This window comes from Tyto alba, unplaced genomic scaffold, assembly GCF_018691265.1.
Source record: "Tyto alba isolate M040663 unplaced genomic scaffold, T.alba_DEE_v4.0 Super-Scaffold_18, whole genome shotgun sequence".
Lineage (NCBI taxonomy): Eukaryota > Metazoa > Chordata > Aves > Strigiformes > Tytonidae > Tyto > Tyto alba.
Genome location: NW_024881280.1, coordinates 9,466,618 through 9,491,357, shown reverse-complemented (window position 1 = coordinate 9,491,357; position 24,740 = coordinate 9,466,618). Strand labels below are relative to the sequence as shown.

The 24,740-nt window shown below is 41.7% G+C and overlaps 1 protein-coding gene across 4 annotated transcripts; it reads left to right on the top strand.

Moving 5' to 3' along the window:
- Window positions 1-8: 8 nt before the first annotated feature.
- On the top strand, window positions 9-24,611 carry LOC104366041 (dynein axonemal light chain 1). 4 transcript variants are annotated; one of them, XM_042790923.1, is made up of 9 exons: window positions 9-593; window positions 3,473-3,675; window positions 10,919-10,957; window positions 13,907-14,016; window positions 14,684-14,739; window positions 17,540-17,595; window positions 18,775-18,901; window positions 19,356-19,448; window positions 20,804-24,611. In XM_042790923.1, exons 1-9 carry the CDS (start codon window positions 56-58, stop codon window positions 20,848-20,850), a joined length of 1,269 nt encoding a protein of 422 aa, XP_042646857.1. In that variant the 5' UTR covers window positions 9-55; the 3' UTR covers window positions 20,851-24,611. The 4 variants fall into 4 exon arrangements, with proteins under 4 accessions (XP_042646857.1, XP_032840480.2, XP_042646856.1 ...); XM_032984589.2 differs by having other exon boundaries at window positions 19,302-19,448; XM_032984590.2 differs by lacking the exons at window positions 9-593; window positions 3,473-3,675 and adding an exon at window positions 8,032-8,204 and having other exon boundaries at window positions 19,302-19,448.
- The last annotated feature ends 129 nt before the right edge of the window (window positions 24,612-24,740 follow it).

Genomic DNA, 24,740 nt, shown 5'->3' with positions numbered 1-24,740 from the left:
AGGCTGCCTGCCGGCGGCGGCGGCGGCCGGCCCGCCGTTGTTCCCGCCCGTCGGCATGTGGAGAGCGGTGGCCGCCGCTTCGGCCCCGGCGCGGGCCCTGCGCCGCTCCGCGCCGTCCCGGCGGGCCGTGAGCGTGGCCGTGTCCCCCACCGCCGGGCTGGCGGACGAGCGGGTGGAGACGCGGGTGGCGGGGCTGGGGCCGGGGCAGGCGGTGACCCTGCGGGCGGTGGCGGCCGATGAGCGCGGCTGCCTCTTCCAGTCGTGCGCGCATTACCGGGCGGACGGCCGCGGGCAGCTGCACCTGGGCACGGACGCCTCGCACGGCGGGGACTACACTGGCGTGGAGCCCATGGGGCTCTTCTGGAGCCTCGCCCCCGCCGGCATGGAGAGGCCGTACCAGCGACTCGTTCCCCGCAGCACCGGCACCCCGATGAAGGTGGAGATGCTGGTGCACCGGGGCCACAGCCTGCCCGGCACCATCCCCGGACCGGTGGTGGCCAAGGCCGAAGTGGAGAGGTGGTTCACGCTCCCCGGCGTGCGGAGGATCCGGCTGAAGGAGGGAGGCGTGAGGGGCTCCCTCTTCCTGCCGCCGGGTGAGTGCCCCGGCCGGAGGCCTCGGCCCGGGGGCCGGCGGGACCCCCCCGCCGCTCCGCGCAGAGCAACCAGAGGCTCTTTGAAAAGAAAAGCGTACGAAGGGTCGCACCCGGGAAACCCACAGATCTGAACGCCGCCCCGCAGGCAGGTGGCCGGTGTGGGTTTGGGTTTGGTTTTGTGGTTTGTTTTGTTTTGTTTTGTTTTTTTTTTTTACTGGAAATCTCAAGACGGCGCTCCCCCAAGCTTGGTGGGACGCGGCCCAACTGGTGCTGGGGGCCCCTGTGGGACAGGCAGGAGAGAGGTGAAAACGGGGGGTCGTAGAGTTTAGCATGTCACTGCTCTTCTTCTGCGACTCTTTAGTAGGTTTGATGTTTGCTCTGCACTGCTGGAATCTCTAGCGTTCAGGAAAGCTGCTACACTTCATGCTGTGAGCCTGTGCTAAACCTCCCAAGAATTTTACCCTGAGTAGGACCGAATCAAAAAGGCATTTTTCTTCCCTGTGAAACACATGCCAGTAAGCAGAGCAGCAGAAGAGATTCTAGGAAATAGAGGTATCCCACCCCAGTTACACCAGAGCTAAAGCTAATAGTTGAGTTACTTTGATTGTCCAGTTGTATAAAGGCAAAATAGATTTCTGAGCAAGTTCTACTGGTTCTGCTTGTGGGGAATGGTTGTGCTTTATGAGGTGTGATACTCTGACGGACTGCTAGGGCTGTGGGAAAATGAAACCTTACACTGATGATGGTGTTTGTACACTTAAGCCACGATTTAAACTTCCTGTATTTCCCTGAGTGTTGTGCTACTCGAACTGCCCTCCATATTACCTCTAATTTATAATGACTTGGTTCAGCAAATCTTGTAAGTACCACCACAGTTATTAGGAATTTTAAGTATTTCCAGTGAATGATTTCCAAACCAATAATGTTTTTATCCATTCAGATACGGATCCAAAGTCCACTGAGGAAAAAACAACAACAGAGATTGAACTTTGAGTTTTGGATCAGATATTTAGTCAGCATTCTGGATTTTCCATCACGGAAGTGTTGTTTTGATATATCCTGCCTTAGTGGATGAGCTGGATTTCTGCTGAGCTCAGTGGGAATCCAAAGATCTGCAAGATGGAACTGCATTTTTCCCTTTCGAAAGTCTGGTGGCGTAATAGTGTGTAAAAGTCTGGAATCACTGCTTAAATGATACTGGCATCCTTGATGGAGGATCCTGTTACAGCATTACTACTATACCTTTCTTTGCTCTGGGGATGTAAAAATGTTAATAAGATAGGAATCTTAAATGTGAACCATTCTTAGTAAAAGTGAGATGACATGAGTGGGCTTACACAGTAATTTTAATATGAAAGATGTTTCTCAGTTCAGGCATAAGAGTTACAGGTGTGGGGTTTTTTTGTTTGATCAGTAGTAAAGTTGTCTAGCTCATTTTATCCTGCTTTTTAGTGAGCTGTGCAGAAACTGTACACTTGGGCATGTGTAGGCACTCAAGAAGGCAGTCCAGGATCCTTCTCTAAGTTAAAGGTTATCTTCATGGGAGAGAAACACATTCATACTTGACTCTGTTCTGATCATGTTCTTGTTAGAAAACTTTACAGGTAGGGATGATAAATGAATGAGTACTTTTTTCTAGCCATCTAGGCTGACTGTTGTTAACTAAAGACTACTGTTGATCATGGCATTATGAGAAATTTATCCAAGTGTATTTTCTCTCAGGTAGAATATTGAGCTTCAATGAAAAATTTCAGAACTAAAGGAAAAAGAACCTAAAAGCACGTTTCAATCATTTTTTTGACTTCCTAATGCTTTAAGTTAGGAGGCTTCCACCATCTAGCATGTCTTGTCCAAAACTTCATTTTCTCAAGCACCTTGAAATGCCAGAGGCCTTTTTTTTATTGCATATAGGTAACGTCAGAAAGTTAATGTTATCTTGCACAAACAGGTGCTTTTTCTGCTGAGATAGTTGTAGTGAGCTGGATCCAAGTATATCACTGGTGACATCTGGTGGCTAGGAAAAAAAAAAAAAAAGTAAAGAAAAAAAATTGCCTGCTTGGGGTCTTCATAGTTCCAAGAGGTAGTATCCCTAGCCTTTTAACCCAAGATCTGCTGGCATGGCATACAGTAATATTATAGCATGACCTTGGCTGCAAAAGCATGCTTGTTTAAAATTGTGATTCTGATTATTTCTGTGGTTTTGTGGGACTGACTGGGCACACAAATGTGCATGTTTATATATCAGTCATATACACATAACTGCACCCATATAGCTCTCACTTTTACCCTCTGTCTCTTCACATCTGCAGCAGCAGTTCTGCTGCCAAGTATTACGCTGCTGATGTTGAGATAGAGCTAGTAAGTTCAGTGGATTTCATCTAGCGATGGGTGTCTCTTTCCTGTGATTTGCTCAATGCACCTTATTCCAGAGTTTGCGTAAGTTTTGTAGAATTTACTTCCAGGGCTCCGTGCTCTTGCTTTGTTAGTAATGAGCTTGCACTTTGCTAATTAAGGTATAACTTCTTTGTGGGAAAATAGCTGATTTAGAGTATGATTGCTCTGAGGGTGGGAGGTTAAGACCCTTAAAAAATATATTTAGAACATTTTTTTAAAAAAAAACAAAGAAAAAACAAAACCCAAAACACCCAAGTTTGACTGTTCACATATTTTTACAGGACTGTAAGGACCTATTCTTAGTCTGAAATAGCTAAAGTGGGATACAGCACTGGTTCTCTAATCTCCACTGTGCAAATGGAAAAGTAATGAGTATTAATAGAAAATGTCTTAAGCCTTCTATATTTTGTTGTTCACTCTTCACCAGATAGTTTTTAGTGTCCTGTTTGATAACTTGTCCTCTGTACCTCTTCTTTTTAATACAGGGGATGGCCCCTTTCCAGGAGTGATTGACATGTATGGTGATGAAGGAGGTTTGATTGAATTTAGATCCAGTCTCCTGGCTACCCGTGGTTTTGCTGCTCTTTCTCTGCCATATTTTGACTTTGAAGATCTGCCTAAGGTCATGAAAGAATTAAATCTTGAGTACTTTGAGGAGGCAGCTAGATTCCTACAGCGTCACCCAAAGGTGAGTGTAATGAGAGATCTCTTAGGACAAGGGAGGATTCAGCAGTCATGCCCAAGTGGTGGTAGTGATTTTTTTGGAGTATCAGTTTCTGCTGGGCACGTTTAGGCCCAAGAATGGAAGAAGTGTAGGTCCTGAATAGGTGGCTATGCATATGACTGCAGAGAGTGAATTTCTTCCAGCACAGGCTGTCTGTTAAATAAATTCATGCTGTTCATGATGGAAAGTAGAAGATTCCTGATCATTAGAGCAGTGAAGTGCAGGAATATCCTCCAAACAGGAGGAGTGGTGATAAAATTTTCTGTGTTTTTTAAATGAAAGCAGTTAAAGAGAGGATGATAGAAAACTGCTCAGTAGTCATCAAAGGAATGGATTTGATGACTTGAGATGTTGCTTTCAGTTTTACTTTCCAGGCTAGAAAAGGACAAGACTAAATCCTACTTATCTAATCCTTCAGATGTCATTTGTGAGGTTACTTTGTTTTGCCCAAGACATATTCAGCAATAGACTGTGCTTGAATCTCCTGCTACCTGTTTTGGGGAAAAGAGAAAATATGTGCATCAAAATAAGCAGTAGAGACTAGGTGACATCCAAGCGATGGTACTTCTTGTGCCTGACTGTGTTATTTTGTGGGGTGTGACAGCTCTTGTCTCTGAAAAGAACGACACTAAATGGAGGGAGGAGCCTGGGTCCAGGCTGTAGCCTTCCAGCAGACCGCATCAATAAATAACCTAACTTTTTTCCTTTTTTTTTTTTTTTTAATAACACAACTTCAAAGGCATTTAATGGCTAATCCCATTATAATGCATACTTCCTTTATTCCTTTCTCCCTCTCTTCCCCACCCCCTATCTTATCTGAAGGTGAAGGGACCAGGAGTTGGAGTGATTGGGACTGGGAAAGGGGCAGAATTAGCACTCTCCATGATCACCTTCCTGCCAGAAGTAGTGGCTGCTGTCTGTATCTCTGGCTGTAGTTCTAACACAGTTGCAGACCTCCATTATGGTGAGATGACTCTGCCTGGGCTGCGGTTTGATATGAATAAGGTCAGTGTTTCTGACGCTGGTGTATTTGACATTTTTGAAGCTCTGGATGACCCAATGAATCCTGCTAATTCTCCCTGCGTGATCCCCATCGAAAAAGCAGAAGGTCACTTTCTCTTAGTGGTAGGGGAAGGTGATCGTATGTGGAAGAGCTCCTTATATGCTGAGCTGGCAATCAGGCGTCTACGCCAGCATGGGAAAGAAAACTTTAAACTCTTGAGTTATCCGGGAGCAGGTCACCGAATTGATCCTCCTTCTACTCCATTTTGTCAGGTAGCTATGGATCGTGTTCTGGGGGTGCCTGTTCTTGGGGGTGGAGAGAGCAAAGCACATGCCTACGCACAGGAGCACTCCTGGGGAAAGATTCAGGAGTTTCTGCACTTGCATTTGGGATGAACCCTTAAGCACCTGCAAGCTGTTGCAGAATTGTGGAGGAATAAGCTTGAGCCATCAAAATGACAGATGAATTGGAGGGACTGAGAAAAGCTTTGAAATATGAAATAACCAAATGATTACTTTAGCTACAAGTATAAATCCAAAAAGAAGGGGGTTTACTTGGATGAGTGAGATATTTTAACTAGATACACAGAGGAAAAGTGAAACAGTGATAAGTAGGCTGCAGTGTAGTACAAATTTTGCAGCCTGAATTGGTCATGATATCAAGAAACAGGTATCTGAAGAGAGCAGTAGGTATTTTCTTGCTTGCAGTATTTATGACTTGGAGAATTTAGCAGCTATTCTGCACCCTCAGCAATAACAGACTGGATCACACCTGGGGAATGATGGCAACCCATGAATGATAAACTTTGACATCAAAATGATGAATGATTCTGGCTTTGGGTATTAAGTCACCTTAGCCTACAACTCTCAGAATTACAGCCATATACACTTTCTATTTACATGAAGCTGGGGATATCTGTTTGTAATGAGGCTTGTATACCTTGACCTTAGGTATTGGTCTTCTGGTGACAGTATGTTTCTTTCCAACAAAAACTACCTGTAGAGTGGGAAAATTAAGAGTATTTTTCCTGTCATCCTATGAGACTGGCAGCACTAGCACTGACTTGTATTAGGGATGTAACCATCTGTTCTCTGTTCCTATAATGTCTTGGATTGACATTTGACACTTAGGGTATTAAAATTCTGTTGGACAGGTTAAAGCATGGTTAAATGCAGTTATACTATGTGCAAGTCTTACTTCTCTCTTCATTGCTTGTTTTAATAACACCTGCCGTTAAACTAGGGATTAATTACTTGTGGAATGCTTTAGTAATGATGTCAACACAACAGATGCTGACAGCTGTTCTTAGGGAGGAAGCAGAGTTGAGAGACAGAAAACCTAGCCAGTAGAAGATTAAGACCGACTGTAAAAAGCTGTCACCTTACACAGACACTTAGAATCACAATACTTAAAAAACCCCAACCCCTGCATGCCCTTCCGAAGGAAAAAAAAAAAAAAAAAACAAAACAACAAAAAGCAACAAAACAAACCCAAGTCTAAGATATCTTTTCCATGACTGCCTGAGATTGGGGTGGGTTTTCTTTTCTTTCTAATTAATTTTTGGCTAGTGCCTTATTTTTCCCCATCATTCAAGTAGAAAGAAACAACTTCTTCCCAAATGAGTTGATCTCTGGAGAGGGTCTTGCTGGAATGGTGTCAGTGCTGAAGGCCTGTTTAACAAAGTCCTTTATCAATAAAATTTCTCATTCAAGGTCATTTTGTTAGACCAGTTTGAGAACTGTCCAGGAAGATAAAAAACCCTTCGTTTATGGTACTGAATTTAGCTTTGCTCTCAGGGATATTTCTCTCCAGTTAACTGTCATTATGCTGCTGCTCAGGTCTCACCGGCTTTCTGCAACTCTTATTACTCCTTATTATTTGATTGAAGTTGTATGTTCTCCACACGCCGTCACTGCTAATTGAACAATTTATCCATCCACTCCGTCCTGCTCACTCCACACAAAATCTCTTCATGCCTAGTCTCTCTAAACTCCCTTGCTGGCTGAAAAGGCCTTTGCAGACTCGTATCTGGTGCTTGAACCTCCACTAAGGCCAGCAGCCCCAGAAGTCCAGGACCACAGCCTGCTGTGATGTGCATGTTGGTATCACCTGTGCTTCATGCCCTGCCTTTTTCCCAAACTCACTCCAAGTTGCAGCCATAAAGGGGCTGTCTGAAGGTTGCTGTTTGTTAAGTCTGCATCATCATGCACATCTTCAGTAGTCAGCGCTGTGCAATTGTGGTAGAGCAGTGCCTCCCCTAACCCTGTTTTGTTACCCGCCCAGTACTGATACCTGTGTCTCCACACCGCTGTCCTACCTCAGCATATCCATTGCCATGCAAGATTGCAAGCTGGAGGTTCAGGAAGTAAATGTTAAGTTGCAAATAAAACAATAGCTTGAAAGTCCTCACACTTTATTTCTAAAGCACAAGCCTTTAAAATAATTTGGTGTTAGATGGTGTCAGATATATGCAATTTGAAAGAGAAGTAAAACACTTAATAAAGAGCAGGCCTATGTAAGAAATTGATGTTATATTTTTGTTTTGAATGGTTCATTTGTTTGGAAAGCCAAATTCTATTTTTTAAAGAAATAAAGGAGGAAAAATAAAGATAATGTAATTTTACTGTGAAGAGCCTTTTGTGAACAGGTATTCCTGGACAAAACACTTCACAGAAGTGTCTGTAGAAAAAGAGCCAACTTTTGGGCTAGTATTTTGTATATTTACAACGCTACTTGGAGACCAAAGATACCTTGCAGATAGTCTGCAGATAATACAACCGTTTCCTGAAGCATACATTAAACTGAGTGCCTGCTCTTTGTACCATTTTGCATTCCTTACCTGTCAAAACTTGGGCAGCATTTCACGGAGACTGTTGGTGGGGTGGCTGGGTGAGCTTCCGTAGCTCCCCGAGGGGGGCCCGAGGCACCCCAAGGTGGCTGCACAGCCCACGCTGGCGTCCGGCAAACCTCTGGGCAGATGTGGCCAGCTGTGTGAGGGGTGAGTAAGCTCTGAGGATCCGCAGGCAGCCCCCGTTGTTACCACAGGCACCACGTCAGGTGAAATGGGGCGAGCGTTTGGTGCAGTTTGTGATTTGCGAATTGTTTTCATTTTTTGTCAGATTGGTTTCAATAAAAGGTGTCTGATAACGCTGGTCCGGTGTGGGGTTGTTTGTTTGTTGGGTTTTGGTGTTGGTTGTCTTTCTGGGGGGTGTGTGTGTGTGTGTTTTAGTTTTTGGTTTTTTGACCATGATGATCAGAGCTGTGAGGGGACGAAGAGCCCCCCGCCGTGTCCCACAATGCCTCGCGGGCCGCCCTCGACGCGGCTTCCGGGATGGGACGTTGTGGCCGCGCATCTCTTTGGTCGCCGGGTGCGGTCGGCTCCGTTGCTCGCCTAGCCCCGCCCCGCCCCGCCCCGCCCCGGCGGCGCTGCGCATGCGCGGGAGGCGGCCGCGCCATAGCAACCGGAGCGTTAACGGTAGCAACGGCAATGGTGGGTCCCTTCGGGGCCGGCGGGGAGGGTGGCGGCCGGCCGAGCGGCGGCTGGGGAGCCCGGGGGGGTCCCCGGGGGCTGCCGGCGGCTGAGGGAGGTGGGGGGACGGACACACACACACACACGACGACCGAGGCCTGCTCCGACATGGCGGGGGGGCGCACGGGCTCGGGGGCTGTGTGAGCGGCGGCCCCTCAGGGATGTTCCCCACCCCCCCTCCCCCCCGGCCTCCGAAGCCCCCGGCACCGAGGAGCCCGGGCAACGGCGTGAGGGGGCCGGGAGGCAGCGCCGGGCTCGGGGCCTCGGCTGGGGCGGGGGAGTTGGGGCCTGAGGTTGTGCCTTGGGAAAGGGGCGTTTCGGGGAGAGGTCGGAGCAGTTGGGAGTCGGGGATGGCGTCATGCGAAACCTGAGCTAGCGCCTGGGTCTAAGGCAGCAGTATCAGCGATTACTGCAGCGATTAGCGTGGTATCTCATGGTGTGCGATTCTGATTTGCTCTATTTAACACATAAATAAATGTTTGCAAATGAAGGCAAAGTGTCACTGTTTTACTTTTTCTTGGGGGTCTGAATTTTGTAAATACTATGTGTCCAACTGCCTTGTTTTTTGGGAAAAAATATTTTCTTTTGTTACAACTTTTATATGTATGGGACTGGTTCCTTTTTTTCCCTTAAGGTATTATATTTCTTGTTCCTGCCATGTTGATGGTGATTTTTCAGTGTGACAATTCCAGCTATTGATAACTTGGCATTTTGAGTATTTTAAGTAACATGGCTTTCTTTAGTCTGAATACCTGTAGGAAATTGTTCAATATGCAGGTAGAGGAACCCTGAAAATAGGCTTCTCAGAGGGAGGATTCCTTTAACTAACCTTGGCAGAAGGTACTGATTTATCTACACAAACCTCCAAGTACGCTTCAAAGAACGAAACGAAATCTCTGATACGTGCTCTCTTCGTAATCCATGATGCTGATTTTCATATTTCCACCAAACTGGATATTGCAACAGGAGAGACAAGTCAGCAGAGATCAGGGGAGAAGCTGCTCCTTGTGCCCATGCGGATCACTAGGTTCCAAGTCCAACCTGCTTTTAGGTGTCACTTTGAAACGGAAGCAGCCACTGGTCATATAAATCTGTTTCTGTCTTCAGCATGAGTGACTCAGATCATGTACCAGAATGCCATAACGATTGGCTACCAGAATTATGAGAAACGCAATGAAGTTCCCATCCAGAAAACCTGACTAAGGGGAAGCCAGCTGGTTTTGTTGGCAGGCTGGTAGCTGTTCATCGGGTTTCCTGAGGCTGTTGGAGTGGGAACTGGGGATGTGATCTTCCAAACAGGAGGAGGTCATGCAGGTGTTTATCTGCAGCAGACACGGAGCAGACGCTGCCACGGCATGTGTTTGCCAGGTCGGGTCCTCTACAGTGGGACACAGAGCTGGCTGTCGTGGGGCATAGGCAGGATGAAAACGAATGCCCGTCGGTGGGTGGGAGCAGCTGGAACATCTGAGGATGCTCCGTGATAGATGGCTAAATGAAGGTATATAGTGATACTTGAGAGGCATGCTTAGGCTCCTTGGTGTTGCTGGGTTTCAGGCTGTTACTGGGTGTTGAGTGACTGTAGCCATTCTTTTATATGCAGCTGCCTTAGCTGTTGTCTTTCACCATTGGGTCCAGAATTTCCAGGGGTCTGGAGTAAAGTACCCAGCACTAAAGCTCTGTGACTGAGATGATTGCCTGTAAAATTCTGGGTGGAAGCTAGTTTGTTGGTTTTAATGTTCAGTCTTTTTTTGATATCTGATTACCTGAAAGGCTGCTTCTATCCTCATTTGGTAGTGCTACACTGAAAAGCGATAGAGATGCCCAAATTAGAGTCCTCTGGTTGTAGAAAGGAGGCTCTTGATCAGTTTTTGTGTAAGATTGGTCTCTGGGACCTTTTTAATCCGAAAGACATCTTGGAATATCTTTAACGTTTAAGATATATCAGACTTTCTCTATGTACTACTGTTTTGTGTGTTCTTGGTAAGACTGATGTGAAGCAGAAAAGTTGGAGTTAGTGACAACAGAAAGTTTGTCAGTGGGTCAGTCCTTAAAAAGCCTTGTACAGCAGCTCTCAGATTTTCCCTAACTGAATAATAGATGTTTTCACATCGCACAATATGACTCAGCATAAAATGACTGGAGAAAAACAAACAATCCAGATTGCTCTTGATTTTTTGCAAATTGTATCTTATTTTCTTCAGTGAACCCTAAGAGGCTGTATCATTCTGTCTACACACAGATTTGCTTTCAGACAGAAAGTCATTAATGCACAATAATAGAAAGTGTAGGGAGTTTAAGAGCGTTAGACCACATTTTTCAGTGCAGCAATTTCTAATGTCATTGAATTGAACTGAATTTCACCATCAAAGCTAACAAGCAGTATCCCAAACCCATGTTCCACACAGGGCAGAGAGTAAGATCAGGAAGATAATGTCCGCGCATGAAGCCAATTGATTGCTTCTGAAAATGCTTCCAAGTACCCCAGAAAATAAAATTATGAGACACTGAGGCGTTCCAGCTTCTTAGACGCAGCTGAAGGGAGATAATATAGGAAAGTGGTGGAAGGGAGTAGACAAGCAGGATAGTGAGAAAGATGGGAGAGGAGATAGGTTTGCAGTGAACAAGCTACCTAAAAATTTGCAATGAATATTCATATAAATTTGTTTTGTTTTTAGGCAAAAGCAACAACTATCAAAGAAGCTCTAGCCAAATGGGTAAGTACTAGAACAATATCTAACTGCTTTGCAGTACTCCGTGGCATGGGGTTTGACAGTATTCAGCTAAATTTGTTTTTCAAACATTGTAAGAAATATGTTTGCTTGGAACATCTGCTCTAAGAAGTTTCACAAAGTAGAAATAGTAACTATTATTGTTGTTATTATATATTTTTTTTAAAGTATAATACATATTGCTGGACTTTCTGTGTATTCTTGTTAAATTGATATGGCTGGTAAAGATGAGTGTTTTGCTCTCTTGTCTTGGTCTGCTGAATATACATTGATAGGAGGCCTGAGGCTACAAAGAGATTTAGAGTTGGGGGTGTCTTGTGTTTTAATTATGCTCTGTTTGTTTTACCTGAGTGTAGTCCTTCCCACAGAATAAACAAGGATGAAATTCTCACTGGACTGAAGTCAGCAAAACTTCTACTGTTGTCTTTTAACATAGTCCTTCATATTGTGCAAAGCTTAACTCAGAATGAGTTTCTTGCTTGTTTTTCTTCTTAAAGTACGGTGTTAACACAGACAGCCATCTCGGGTGGTGACTGACCTGGTCTTGGAGCCTTCTGGAAAATTTTTTGTTGGCAAAGATGTGGATGTGATTTCAAATGATGGTGTAGGATGCTCCGGGGTCAAGTTCACAGTCCAGTAAAACCAGTGAGAATCTTTCCCCAGTCTCAGTGAATTTTAGATTAGGGCAGAGGTGTGCCATTCGGTATACATGCGCTCTCCCACTAATTCTGGCCAGCTGCTGGGGAAAGTGTTTATAAATGTTTTGGTCTCTGAAAGATCTGGATATGAGGCAGTGTGGGCAGGTAAAAGCCAGAAGATCTGTACCATTAACTCAAGGTACTAGTCTGTGATTGAAGATTACTTCCTTTTTGAATTTTATCATTGTTTAGTACCTTCAGTATTTCAGGTTTTCTTCAGTTATGTTGGTGTATCCCACAAACTTCACTCCTGCTCTCCTCTAATAAGAACTAGAATACAACAGCTTGTGGACATCAGCATTACTAGAGGTGCAAACTGAGTATTAAAAAAATTTGTTTCTCCTCCCCCACTCTGTCCTCCAAAACCTCAAATCCATGTTTCCTATTAGAGATTTATTTTCCATTTGATCCTCTTTCATGTGTCTCTTAGAGATAATAGACTTGTGTCTGTGAGTTTCCATTAATGTTAGGCATGAAGTGCTGAATTTGCTTTGCTGTTCATGTTATTGCGGTGGGTCTAAATCTTTCCTTTTACTCCTCATCTGGGTTCATGTGAGTTGTAAAATCAGATCTAGTGCTGTGTTGCATTCCGGATGTTTTTCTTCCCTTTGGCATAAGGGTTTACCTATGGCCTACAGTCAGGGTGACATTAATTAAATCAAAGCAAGTTTAACTTAGCAATCACATAACCTGTTCATAAAAAGTATTTGTTCTACCTGTGGTTTCTCTGTGGCCTATTGTGGTTGTTCAGCTGACCTTTCTTCCAGACGTGTGCCGCAATCAGGATGAATTGTCTTCCTGCAAGTGCTCGCTGCTGGCCACAGTCTGTGTTGGAAGCTCTCTCCCTTTCATGCTTTTAAGAAAAAATGTATTTTTATTTGTTGGTATAAACCGATAGATTATAAACTGAATACAAATGCAAATAGAAAGTGTTGTTCTTGGAAAATAATATGAAAGTTTTGCATTTATATAGTGACTTTGAACACACCATATTGTAGAACAACATCTGACATGCTTATTTGATAAATTGTTAATTATGAATAAAAATAATATCATACGGAATTTGGACAGAAACTGGAATATAAATAAATGCATGAGGCAACATGCTAATTCTTTATTAAATTAAGTTGCCTGAAGTATTTTGGACACATAAGAGAGAAAATAATGTTATCAAAACCTGATCTTGTCCTGTGGGATTCTTAAAGACTTCTGGGATGCAATTAATTTAATTACAAAGTAGCCATATAAACCAGGCCAGATCTTAGCTCTCTCACTTTTCAGTAGCTGCATAAAAATGGGGGAGAAAACAAGAGTCCTTGTTTTGAAAGTGCTGAGTAGATCTCTCCTTTATTAATGGACCTCCAGTCCTCCCACTGACCACTGAGTGAATTGACAAAATGCTCCCTCTGTGCTGTCGGGGAGGCAGCTGTCAGAACTGCTGGTACTGCCCAAACAGATACTTGTTCCAAGTGGTTAGTCAATAATTATGGTTGCTTCAGAATTTTAAAAGATTTAATAGACTGTATGTTATAATAAACCCAGGTGCTGAAGTTATGGCCATGTTTATAAAGCTCTGAACTATAGAAAGTATTTAATCTAGAAAATTATCAACCAAGGTTGTAAATCGGAAATTTATCTTTTGCTGTATTCCCTAAAGTGTGAAATGTTTCCCCTCTCTTTTTTGGTGGCTAACTAGAAATTATTTTTTTTCAGATTCTTAACTGTAAATGTATTGAGGTTCTCCCCCAAAACACACTCCCCTGTGCTCAGTTTGTGCTGTGAGTTAGGTGTGAGTACTGGGTTTTCGGGGTGAAGTAGAAAGGAGATTTTTCTGTCAGAGCTTTTAAGAATCTGCTTCTGCTACAGATTGGCCCTAGCTGAGGCTCCTATACATCAGTCTCTGTGGAGGTACCTTCATTCAGAATTTTACACCTCCATCCAGTCTCTGTTTCATTATGGCAGAGGACCCGGTAATTATATTGCTCAAGTGTAACACAACATTTTAAAAAAGCATATGTAATGTAGAAGCTCTTTAAAATTGTGAGGATAAGCTAACCTTCCCCTCTTCATGCTACACAAGCAGGAATCTTGATAAGCATTATTCAAAATGCTTTCTCTTTTCAGTAATACCTTTTAGTAGCATTTTGAAATTACTTCTATAGTAATTACTATTATAGTAATTTTTTAGTAATTGCATGTAGCAGTGAGCCTTTTCTTCATCTTCTCTTTTCTTTAGGAAGAAAAAAATGGCCAGAAGGCTTCAGAGGCGAAGGAGGTGAAACTGTACGGTCAGATTCCTCCTGTAGAAAGGATGGATGAATCTCTCTCCACGCTTGTTAACTGCGAGTAAGTTCAGTTAAAAACCCATTTGAAAACAAATAGTCTCTTCTTTTTATATTAATTTTCAGTTTTTCTGCTGTCCATCGTGGAAGTATGTATTTGCTATGTTTTAAGTGTGGCCTTTAAAGCAGCAGCTTTCTCTTTTTCTGAGTTTCTCTTTCCACACACAGATCTTTTCAGTCCACAGATCCTGTTCACTTAACTGAGAATATGTTACAGGAGATTCTATACTGATATTTGTCCTCAGAAAAACTATATACTGTTTGTCAGTATATAATTACAGGTCCATGTTTGGGGTCTATCAGCTAACCGGCACATTTATGATCCATTCCAAAAGCTATGCAAAAAAAAAAGAGACTTAAGCAGGACTTTCTGAAAGAGATTAGAGCCATTTCTGAAATAAATATCCATGCATTTGATAAGGGTAGGCATAAAAAGATAATCTGGTATGTCAGGTAACTAACTCATGGTACTTTCCCAGAAGCTAAATAAAGTTGCAGAAGTTTTGATAGTTTGAGGATATTTTGAGTCTGTTTGCACATCCAGTTAGTTCACCATCTAATGAGAGAAGAATAGACAATTGTTTCTAATGCAGTGGTGGTGTTTGGACATAGAACTCTTCTGATATATTGATCCCTTGTATACTGTGAATTGATTATTCTTGCTTTTAAAGGAAACTGTCGCTGTCTACAAACTGCATTGAAAGAATCGCCAACTTGAACAGCCTAAGTAAGTGACAAGCCAGTGATTGATTATGTTTGGTTTCTAGTTGCTTGGATAGGACATACACCACAGCTTGTTACATGTGTCCACCTATTCTTATCCTATTTAATTCCTTCCTCTTAGAAAATTACAAGTGACCTTTAAAATTATCAGTCTTACTGGAGAATGTATGTTTAACAGTAATGGTGTATTAAAGCATGTAGTCCTGCACTAGCCTTGGCAGCTGTCTCACTGTGCAGATTTAACAAAAAACAAAACAAAAAAATTATTCAGAAAGCACTTTTGTACCCTCCAGTGGGCCTGGATGTGATATTCAACACCTAATCAGTTCTAGTGTGACTTAATGACCAATTTCCACACTCATAATGGAGAAAGTCTGCAGTTCAGCAGCTCCATAATTGTGGTATTGGTTGGAGTGAGGTTGGAGTGGTGTAGACCTGGATGGAAAAATGTCATTCCACTTTGCAGAGGATTGGATATACTTGGTTTGATTTTGTTTGTACTTGAAAGGGGTGTGCCATCTGGCTAGAAGTGGAACTGAACTTTTATTTCTTAGGCAGCTGTCTATGAAACGCTGAAGCTCATTGGTTTACTGACCTTGGGACAGAAGTCTTAATGGTCTGTCTTCAAGACTTTGATCCTGTGGCATGAGGCTGGCAGAGAGTTGCAGGTTTTGGGCTGGAGCTTCCAGGCTTTTCTGTCCCTATCAAATTACCAGGCAGAGAGACAAGGAATGTGGAATCCCATCCTCTCCAGCTACACACCAACGGGGCTGTCAGGGAGCTTGATGAACTTATTTGTTTTCATAATACGCTTAGACTTCAATAGATTTGCAAATACTAATCAGGGAAAAAATATTCCAGTAGTCTTTCCAAATAACTGTACTGTCATATTTAGATTTGAGTAACTATCGTGAGCAAAAAATAGTTATGCAGTTATATATAAAAGTGAAACCAATGAAATTTTTTAGTGGGATAGAACTTTAAAAGCCTTTAAAGCATCTTAAATATTTATATTAATAAATTGTAGAATCCAACCATCCAGTCTGTACCAAATATTTGATCCTAAGGCCAGACAAACTAGAACTACATTATCTGTCTCTTAAAGGTATAGAATATGAGGAACACTGCATCTCTGTTGGCTTCTGTGAAAGAGAGAGAAAGCAGTGCTTATAGCTGTGAAAAAAAAGCCACTAATTGTTACATATTTGCCTTTGCTTATTGCAGAGAAGAAGCTGAGAAATCTTTTTAAGCATCTATACTCTTTTCAGATGGAAAATATTGCTATTAATGTATATACCTGATACTGTAGTTATGTTGAGTAGATAATTCTGTGTAAAAGATCACTTCCCTGTATCTGTACATGTGAGGAAGATGTTTTAGATGACAGCAACATCAGGTTTGTGTTTTAGAGTGTAAATGTTCCATGAGGAAGATGGAACTTTTTTTTTCCCTTAAAATGTAAAATATCTCAGAACAAGAGTAATAAAAAACAGTAACAGCAGTTAGAAACAATTTTAAGGCATGGCTTTTTAAGCAATCTGTAATTTTTGTATTTGTAAGTATCCTTTCATTTCTTACAAATTTCAAAAGCTAGTGCAAACTTAAAATTTGTAAATGGAAGTTACAGAGAGAATAGCTGGCTAGACCAAAATGCCATTCCCAGTGCTCTCCCCCGTAGATGGGGATCCTTAGGGGATATTCTGGAGAATATTAGCTGTAGTAGGCTTTAGACTTACTGATAATGATTCTTCATTTTTTGAGCATGGTCATTTATTATGCTGTTGCGTTTAAAAAGAATTTTCATTGTACCTCAACTTTTTAATGAAAATGAATCCTCCTGTTTTAGAATATTTGCCAGGTGTGGTTTTATCAGGTGTAGTTTCAGCCCTGCATTTCTTGAGATAGAACATACAACTGTCTATTTTGGGTCAGCCTTGAATCTTCATCCATAGCATTCTCTAGCCTCTACATGTGCTATCTATGGAGTATATGTTGCTACTTGGTTGGAACTTTCATTGGTCTTGCCATTAATTATTGTACCATGTATTTTCAATGATTATGCATACAATAGCAAAACAAGATCATTAAGTATTTCATTCTTAATGCAGTTAGGAAGTGTTAAAGCATTCATGAAAGGTATAGATCCAAAGTTAACTCAGCTACATGATGCAACTCAGTTTGCTTATTTACACCTGCAAGAAAGCTTGTGTGAAAAATGAAAATGAGTTATACAGAAAGACTGCTGTTTTGTGTTAGCTTTGAGTTACACTAGTGTTACGCTAAGCCCCAGCAAGAACAGCTCACTTAGAAAGGAGTTTTGTCTGGGTGCTAGACTAAGTTGAAATGTCTCTCATCAGACTTCTGTAAGGCAGCTTTATATGCTGCCTCTATTACAAAAATCAAATCTGCTGCCTTAAAATAAGATTGGAACAACTTCTGTCTGGGGAAGAAGGGATAAGAAATATGTAAAGTCAAAACTAGCAAGTTAGCAGTTAGAGGTCAGGTGCAAAGTGGAACAATAATTTTTATGCAGTATTTATCTGGACTGAATTCCAACTAGGTAACCTACACATGAGCAGCTTTGTATTCATGAGCATGTTTCTGAGCTGTCCGCTGCATCCATTCCTGATCATCTGTGTAGGTCAGGAGCTTTTGTTTCTGTTATGTCATTCTTTTTTAAGACAGCCTGTTCAGAATGCAGTTTGTTTGTAAGTAGAATATGGTGTCTTACCTGACTTGCAGCATCTTGTTATATTAAAAAAAAAAAAATTTACTAACAAAAAACTTTCTTTTATCTATTACAGAAAATTTGAGGATTCTGTCTTTGGGAAGAAATAACATAAAGAACTTGAATGGATTGGTATGCATTGCTTAGTATCAGTTCTTCACTAACAAAATGGAGTGCTGTCTAGTATGTTATTCCCTAAACATTTATTTTTTCCTTGCACTGTGATCTGTTCACCCTCTTATACGTTGCTTCCAAATTTTAAGGTAGTCTTTCTCTTATTTTTGTATAAACACTTTCCATGTTTGGAGATTCTTCAGGGCTGATTTACTACATAAAACGATTTTAGGAAGAGAGATTTTACTGTCTTTGACAAAGATGAGCAGAACTTTTATTTGAAAACCGCTGTCTGTCTGCAAAGCCCTTTAAATTCCAGTCATTTTACATGAAAATAATTCCTACAGACTTTTTGCATGAGGAATTTTCTACCTGAAGATACTTATGTTATGCTTCTTTATTACAAATATTGGCAGTCCTATGAACACACACTTCATGAGAGTCTGTCCTTTTTATGTTAACTGGCACCCAGAGCAATATGGCTTTAGGGGGGAAGATGGTGGCAGGGCTAAGTCTACTAGGTAGGGAAAAATTTGTTGTGGAAAAAATTGGATCAATTTTGTTACATTTGAATTAAGGGAAAAAGAACTTTTTTTCAGTCTTTTTTTTTTTTAATTAATAGAGCATTTTTTTTCTTCCTCAAGAGATACTGTATGTTTCTCCCACAGAATGTTTCTCTTCAAAGCTATTCCCATCTTCAGAGATACCATATCTCTTAAGTGCGAAATGCAGAGTCAATGTGTAATGACTGGTTTAAAAACCCCTCTCTTTTGAGAGAATTATGAAAGCAACTTCTGGCCAACAGGTACAAACATACATGCACCTGAAATGAATCATTCCCTCATATTTTATAAAACCCCTTCTGAAGTAGTTGCAGAATTGCATTTGCTTCCTGTATACCTGCAGTACACAAGCAGCCAAATTTGTCTCCTATGCCTTAAGAGCAACTACTCCAGCCAGCTATTCCTTGTCTTATTCTAATATTGTGATTTCTGTCCTCCTAAATATATTTCAGATCCTTTGCTCTTAATTCCCATGAATATTTGTCATGCATAATTAGGGACCTACTTAAAAGGAACTGAGGACCAATGTACCTTAGTATTTTCTCACATGAGGTGAGCTGTAGGGGGGAGGAGAGAATCTGAAGAATAAGGAAGATATACTTCTGCTTACCTGAGCAGTCCTGTCATTTTCCAGGAGGCAGTTGCAGATACTTTAGAGGAGCTGTGGATCTCATACAACTTCATTGAGAAACTGAGGGGTATCCGTGTAATGAAGAAGCTGAAGGTTCTTTATATGTCAAATAATTTGGTGAAAGACTGGGGTAAGCCATGACTCCCTATTCTGTAACTTCTCCTCTAGTCTGGTGAATGCATGAGTTAAGTCACCAAGTGAAAAACAGTCCTGTGTGTCACAGGGCTTTAAGTCTCACTGATAAGCCTGCAGAATCCCTAAATATCCACTCCTGCAAGAGAGTAAAAACAGTTAGAATATTGAATTTAACTTCTAAGTCCAGTGGAGTTTGTTCTTTGAATCATCTTTCTCGGACTTCTTTTAAAATGCATACCTGCTCTTCAGCTTGATAGCAGTTCAAGCCCAAGCAATCCCTATCCTGTTGTATTTCATGCTGTTTATGTTTGCACTGAGTTTGAAAGGAGCATGTGGTGCAGATGTCTCTTCCACGTTCCACAATCTGGTTGGTGTTTTCACCTTTGTGGTTGCAGCAGAGTTTGTGAGACTGGCAGAGCTGCCATTACTAGAGGATCTGGTGTTTGTAGGCAATCCACTACAAGAGAAATACGCCTCTGATCAGAAGAACAATTGGATTGAAGAAGCAACCAAACGGGTACCCATGCTGAAAAAGCTGGATGGTGAGTTTGGGGCATGAGGCAATTGGTGTGAGTTAGCTTAATATAAAGACAACTACAGGGAAATGAATTGTAACCTCTGAAATTCATCTGTGCGCCCATTTAATGAATATTCCTCCCTCCTCTCTTCAGATTTACCCTGTTGTGCTTATGTACTATATGTGAGATGACTAATTATTGAAATGGTTGAAGATGTTCTGGACAAAAATAAGCATTGAAGGTCTCTTTCAGCAGGTGGATGTCTGCTTTCTGTTAGTTCCTGTGCCAGGAACCCTGGCCAGCAGTTAGGTGCCTAAAGCACAACAGAAACCAGGCTCTGGTGGATTTATTTTCCGTTTCCTACCTGTGAAAAAAGAAACATAGCACCCCAATCTTACAGTAAGGAACGGGCCCTCACCACAAAGCCTCACCGTAGTTCAGGTCTGTCTCAAGCTGAGCAAAGCATGGGTATGACCCAGCTGCCAATACCCAGGGGACAGCGCAGGTGAATGGACATGCACCCTCAGGCCCTGCTGTTGTTGTACTCATTATTTGGGCATGTTTTTGAGTGTGCTCTTTCAGCATGTTGTGAGTTTACATGTACTATTGGGTTTTACTGCAGTGGTGAAAATGTATAACTTGATAAATCTTTTGGAGGGCTGTTAGCATTTCAGCTTATTTTAAATTCCTGAACCTATCACTGTGAGGTGGTATGAACCTTGCAGACTGCCACAATCTGAAGTGCCTTTGCTCAACATGGCAGTTAAAAAGTGATTTTTTTAAAAAGTACCCAAGGGGTGGGTATAGACTATGACACTGCTGTGCAATGCAGCTTTATTCCACAATATCCAAGTTATCCCTAAGAGATGTGATCATATTTCTTCTTGGATCCACACTAATATATTTTGTAGTCTGGACATCCTAGTTAAGTATCAGTGAGGAGGTATCCCATACTGGCTTGGTCATGGATGTTGTGGAAATAGCAGCACAAAGCAGGAGCCCAACAAGAGAAGGGTGACATGCCAGTTGGTGGTTAGCAGTTGAACCAACATGGTGCATCTCCCAATGACCAAGTGAGGCTTCATCTGTGCAGGTCCTGCTTTAGTACCTTTTCTATTCTCTGTTACCTGAGAAGTTGGAAAAACATCCAACAGAAGATCTCATCAGTTGAAGGCTTTTCTGGTTAAGAGCCATTCAGGTCAGTTAGAAGCAGTGGCAGGAAATACAACTCTTCCCTCTTTTTGCCAGTCCGACTCTTTTTGGCAGTCCAGATTAGCTTTCAGGTGTATCAGCATTAACTGTATCTTTCTCTGCATAATCTATTCATAAATCTTTGCAGATGTTTTTTTTTTTTTTTTTTCTCTCTTCTTTTCTCTCAGGTATCCTAGTTATTAAACAAGAAGAAGATGAAGAAACAGCAAACTGATGCCACTTTCTTGTTGGGTATTTAATTATTTAAGTAACTCCAGATAGCTCGGAACATAGAACTTTTATATAAAATGTCTGTTTTGAAGAAAATCTTCGGGCGATTTTTAAAAGACCAGCTTATTGCCACAGTCTCTCACCCAAAGAGGTAGCTACCAAAATTTGGGCATACCAATTTTGTCAAGCTTATGACACCTTCTGTAGCGGACCAGTGGAACTGAATCTATCTGCTGTTTGACTAGCAAGAGATCTTTACCTAAACTAATACATAGCTATTTTTAATCTCTGATTAGTGGTGCTTGTTGTTCACTCTTGGGTTAAAATACAACCATTTTAGCTTGTTAGGTGCAGCTGGCCAACATTATAATTGGAAACACTGAGGCCAAAAGAACAACGTTGTGATTTAGAGACACATTACAGGCTTTGTTGTGTTTAATTTTGTCATGGGAATCCCTCAGTATTTTAAATATGTGAGTTTGCCTTTTCATCCCCTTAACTGTTATGCCAAACAGGCCCAGTAGTTGTGGACCTACGCACAAAAAAGGTATTGGTTAGATCATCACTTGTTACTGGCCTTAAGTTTTGAATTGGGCTTCTCGCGTTGGAACTCAACTGCATTGCTTAGAAGGCCATGTGTAACATATATTTATTTATTTTAAAGAGGCAATGGGAATTCTTTGCATGGTTTCAGTGAGACTAAATATCTGCTAGTTTTTTGTTTTTTTGTCTCTTACTAAGAAATTATTTTAGATTGGACTATGTGGCCTGTTAGCCTACAGCTGGTTCCTAGTTTTGGTTTGGGTCACTGGTGGACATAATCCTTCTCAGCTCTGGAACTTTCCTATAACTAAGTAGGCTGATACTAATACAGAAACAAACAGTGAAGAAAAGACCTGGGCTTGAGGACAAAAAATTTTGGTTTGGGGGGATACTCATTTTATATGAAAGCACAGATGTAAGCAGTGAGAGAAAGCGTATGTAGTTAGTGGGGAAGGTGAGATGAGATGGAAAGTGGACACTGGAAAATAAAGTATTGAAGGTGTATTAGATGTGCTGTATTGCAGGGTGACCAGTTTTAGTAAAGCCCCCTTATGTGACAGGTAACTATTTTTAGGACAAGCATTAAGCAATGATGAAGACTTACCTGATTGCACTGTTGGATGACAGTAGTGGGTTTTTTTCTTCTTCTCTTTAGAGAATAGATCGAGTCACCTGAGGAGATTTTTCTGCAGCTCTGTTTTGTTTCTTTAGAAGCTTTTCTTCTAATTCGTGGCACCATCTTTGTTTAAGTTCAAAAGGTGATAAGTGTACCCACTGGTTCCAGACCAGGCATAGAAGGGATGCAGGCAGAATGCCACTCTTAATTATTTTGTTTGTGAAGGTGTGGCAGGAGTTGAAATCTTGGAAGTCATGGTCAGAGATAAAAAGGTAGAATTGGCCCAGGCAACAGTGCTGTTGATCTCAAGCTCCAGGTAGAGTTGTAGTAGAAGATATTATCTCTCTAATAAATTTCTAACTGAACAGGGTGAAGTAGAAGATTACGAGACAATCAGAGTTTAGTTTCAATATATTGCTAGTTATTCTATGATTGTTAGAGAAATTCTTAGGCATTCCAACTTAAATTGGCAATTGCTGATAAGGCTTGAGTTTGATTTAAGTCAGTTACTTAACATAAGGTCAAGAGAGCAATGGCAAAAACTGTGGACATTCTTCACCTAGCACAAGCTACTTCCAGGCAGCTGTTCTCGACCCGACAGCAGTTTCTTAGTTAACTAGCTCGCTGGATTTATCTTGGACAACCTTCTATTCGTATGTAATTTTTTTTAGAATTATTCTCCTAGCTCTAACATGAGAAAAGGCACCGCTGACCAAGAAGCACGATGGGAGAGAGGGTATCTAGTCAACAGCTATTTCATACCGGCTTCTTCTAAACCTAAGCCCTTCTGTCCACGCAGCAAAGCGGCTGTGCCTCAGCACTACGGAGCTGCCGTGGTGGGGCAAGAGGGGGACTGGCTTGTGCCCTTAGCGACTGTAATTAAAGTGTGGCTAATGCAAGCCAGAGCTCGAGTGGAGCAAAACTTGACTTCTGAATACTACCAACAGCTGGAAAAGCCAAATGCATCTGTGTGTTTGGAGACATTTTCGGAATAGACCATGCAGTGCTCTTGTCCTGGCACTCGGCTGCAAAGAAAAGTGTTTGACCCTCAGCAGCTGGTCTCTCCTAGCACAGCAGCTACAACTACGGTACGTAGGGCCAGGCTGGCTCCTCAGCTGAAATGCCGCAGGGGAAAGGGAGCCATGAGAGCACAGTCCAGTGCCAAGTAAGCCTGCTGGTTCGGTTTTTAATATCTAAAATTGGTCTAAGTGTACAATTCTGAAGGTTGTGTTAGACACAGCAAATATTCTATGCTTTAGCTATTTTAGGACATTCTGAGAGCAGAACAGAAACTTAAGTGTTCCGACTAGGTGGTGATGACTGGGACAAAGCACAGCTCCATTGACAAGACATCAGGGATAGGAGCAGCTCCTGGCTCTTGTCAGTGACCCGTTCAGGCTGTACCGATGGGACTCAGGCCAAGAACTGGTGTGGGTTTCGGTAGGGCTGTGGGTATTGCGTGCCCCACTGCCATCAGCTCTTTTCACAGATTAAACGGCACAAATTCTTTAGCTCTTTTTTGGGGGGCTGCTTTATAATTATCACCAAAAAAGGGAAAAAAAAGAGAAATTAATTCTTGAAGGAACAAAGCATCCAGTCTCAGCACAATTATAACAGAGTAAAGGACACTTACAAGATTTCCCTTGCCTTTCACCCTTCATCCTGTGATAAATTAGCATATAATTTTAAACCCTTCTGATAAAAACTGTGTGTCAATCTCTGTGAAACAATAGAGTAAGAAAGAATAAACTGTGGCTCTCATTTGTCAGGAGATACTTCAGCTCAAAGCTGGGTGGAAGGTTCATGTTAATCTTGCTTTGCCTGGTGAATTATGATTAGTCTCAAGGACAAATCAACCTGCCCCCAACTTTTTCTCCTCTAACATAAGTAAAGTTTTCCTGAATTCTAAAATTTGCACTTTAAAATTATGCACTGGATGTGGTGGAAGACATAGACAGGTGGTAGAATTAAAGCAGCTGATTTGCGTATCAGTGGTGCTGCACCACATCACGTGTAAGCTCACAGCAAAACTCGGCCGGCACGCCCCCGGGGAGCGGCTGAGGAAAAGGTTGAAAGGCTTGTCTTTGTTACCCTTTGCTCTTGCCTATCACACCACATCCAACAAAGTAGTAAGCACATTATTATTCATGGATGAAAAGAGCACCCATGTAAAACTTGCAAGCCATGTGGAATTCTGCTTTTCCCAGTGAAATTATGGAGGATTAGCATCCACTTTATTCCTTAGAGAGATATCCTAAAATTAAGTTAATGATAGGAAATAGCTAGGTTTTTTTACTTACTTGTTAGCACACTGACCTCTTCAAAGAGCTGATGTATGCAGTGATTATATTAAGAACTTCTGGAAAAATGTGAGAAGAGACCTGAGAACCAGCAGATGACTCAGGTTACACTAGAAGTAAACTCATCTAGAAAAATCTTCAAGCAAGAGAGCACTTTTAACATCCCCTTTGGCTACCTTTTGTATACAGTAATTTTGTAGCGTGACCCAGCTGTTAAGTTTGCTGTGTTTAAATTATTTAGGCCATGTTTATAAATGTTAATTCGTGAAACTTGTTTAAAAATAATATAACATTATTTTATACAAACGTCTTTGGCTGTTGTGTAATGAAATAGTTCAGCTTGTGGAGAGCGTTCAGAAATTAAATTTTGTTCTCATTAAACTTTCCTAGCTGCTCAGGGAGCAATGTATTTATAGTATGTAAATGCTGTTCCGT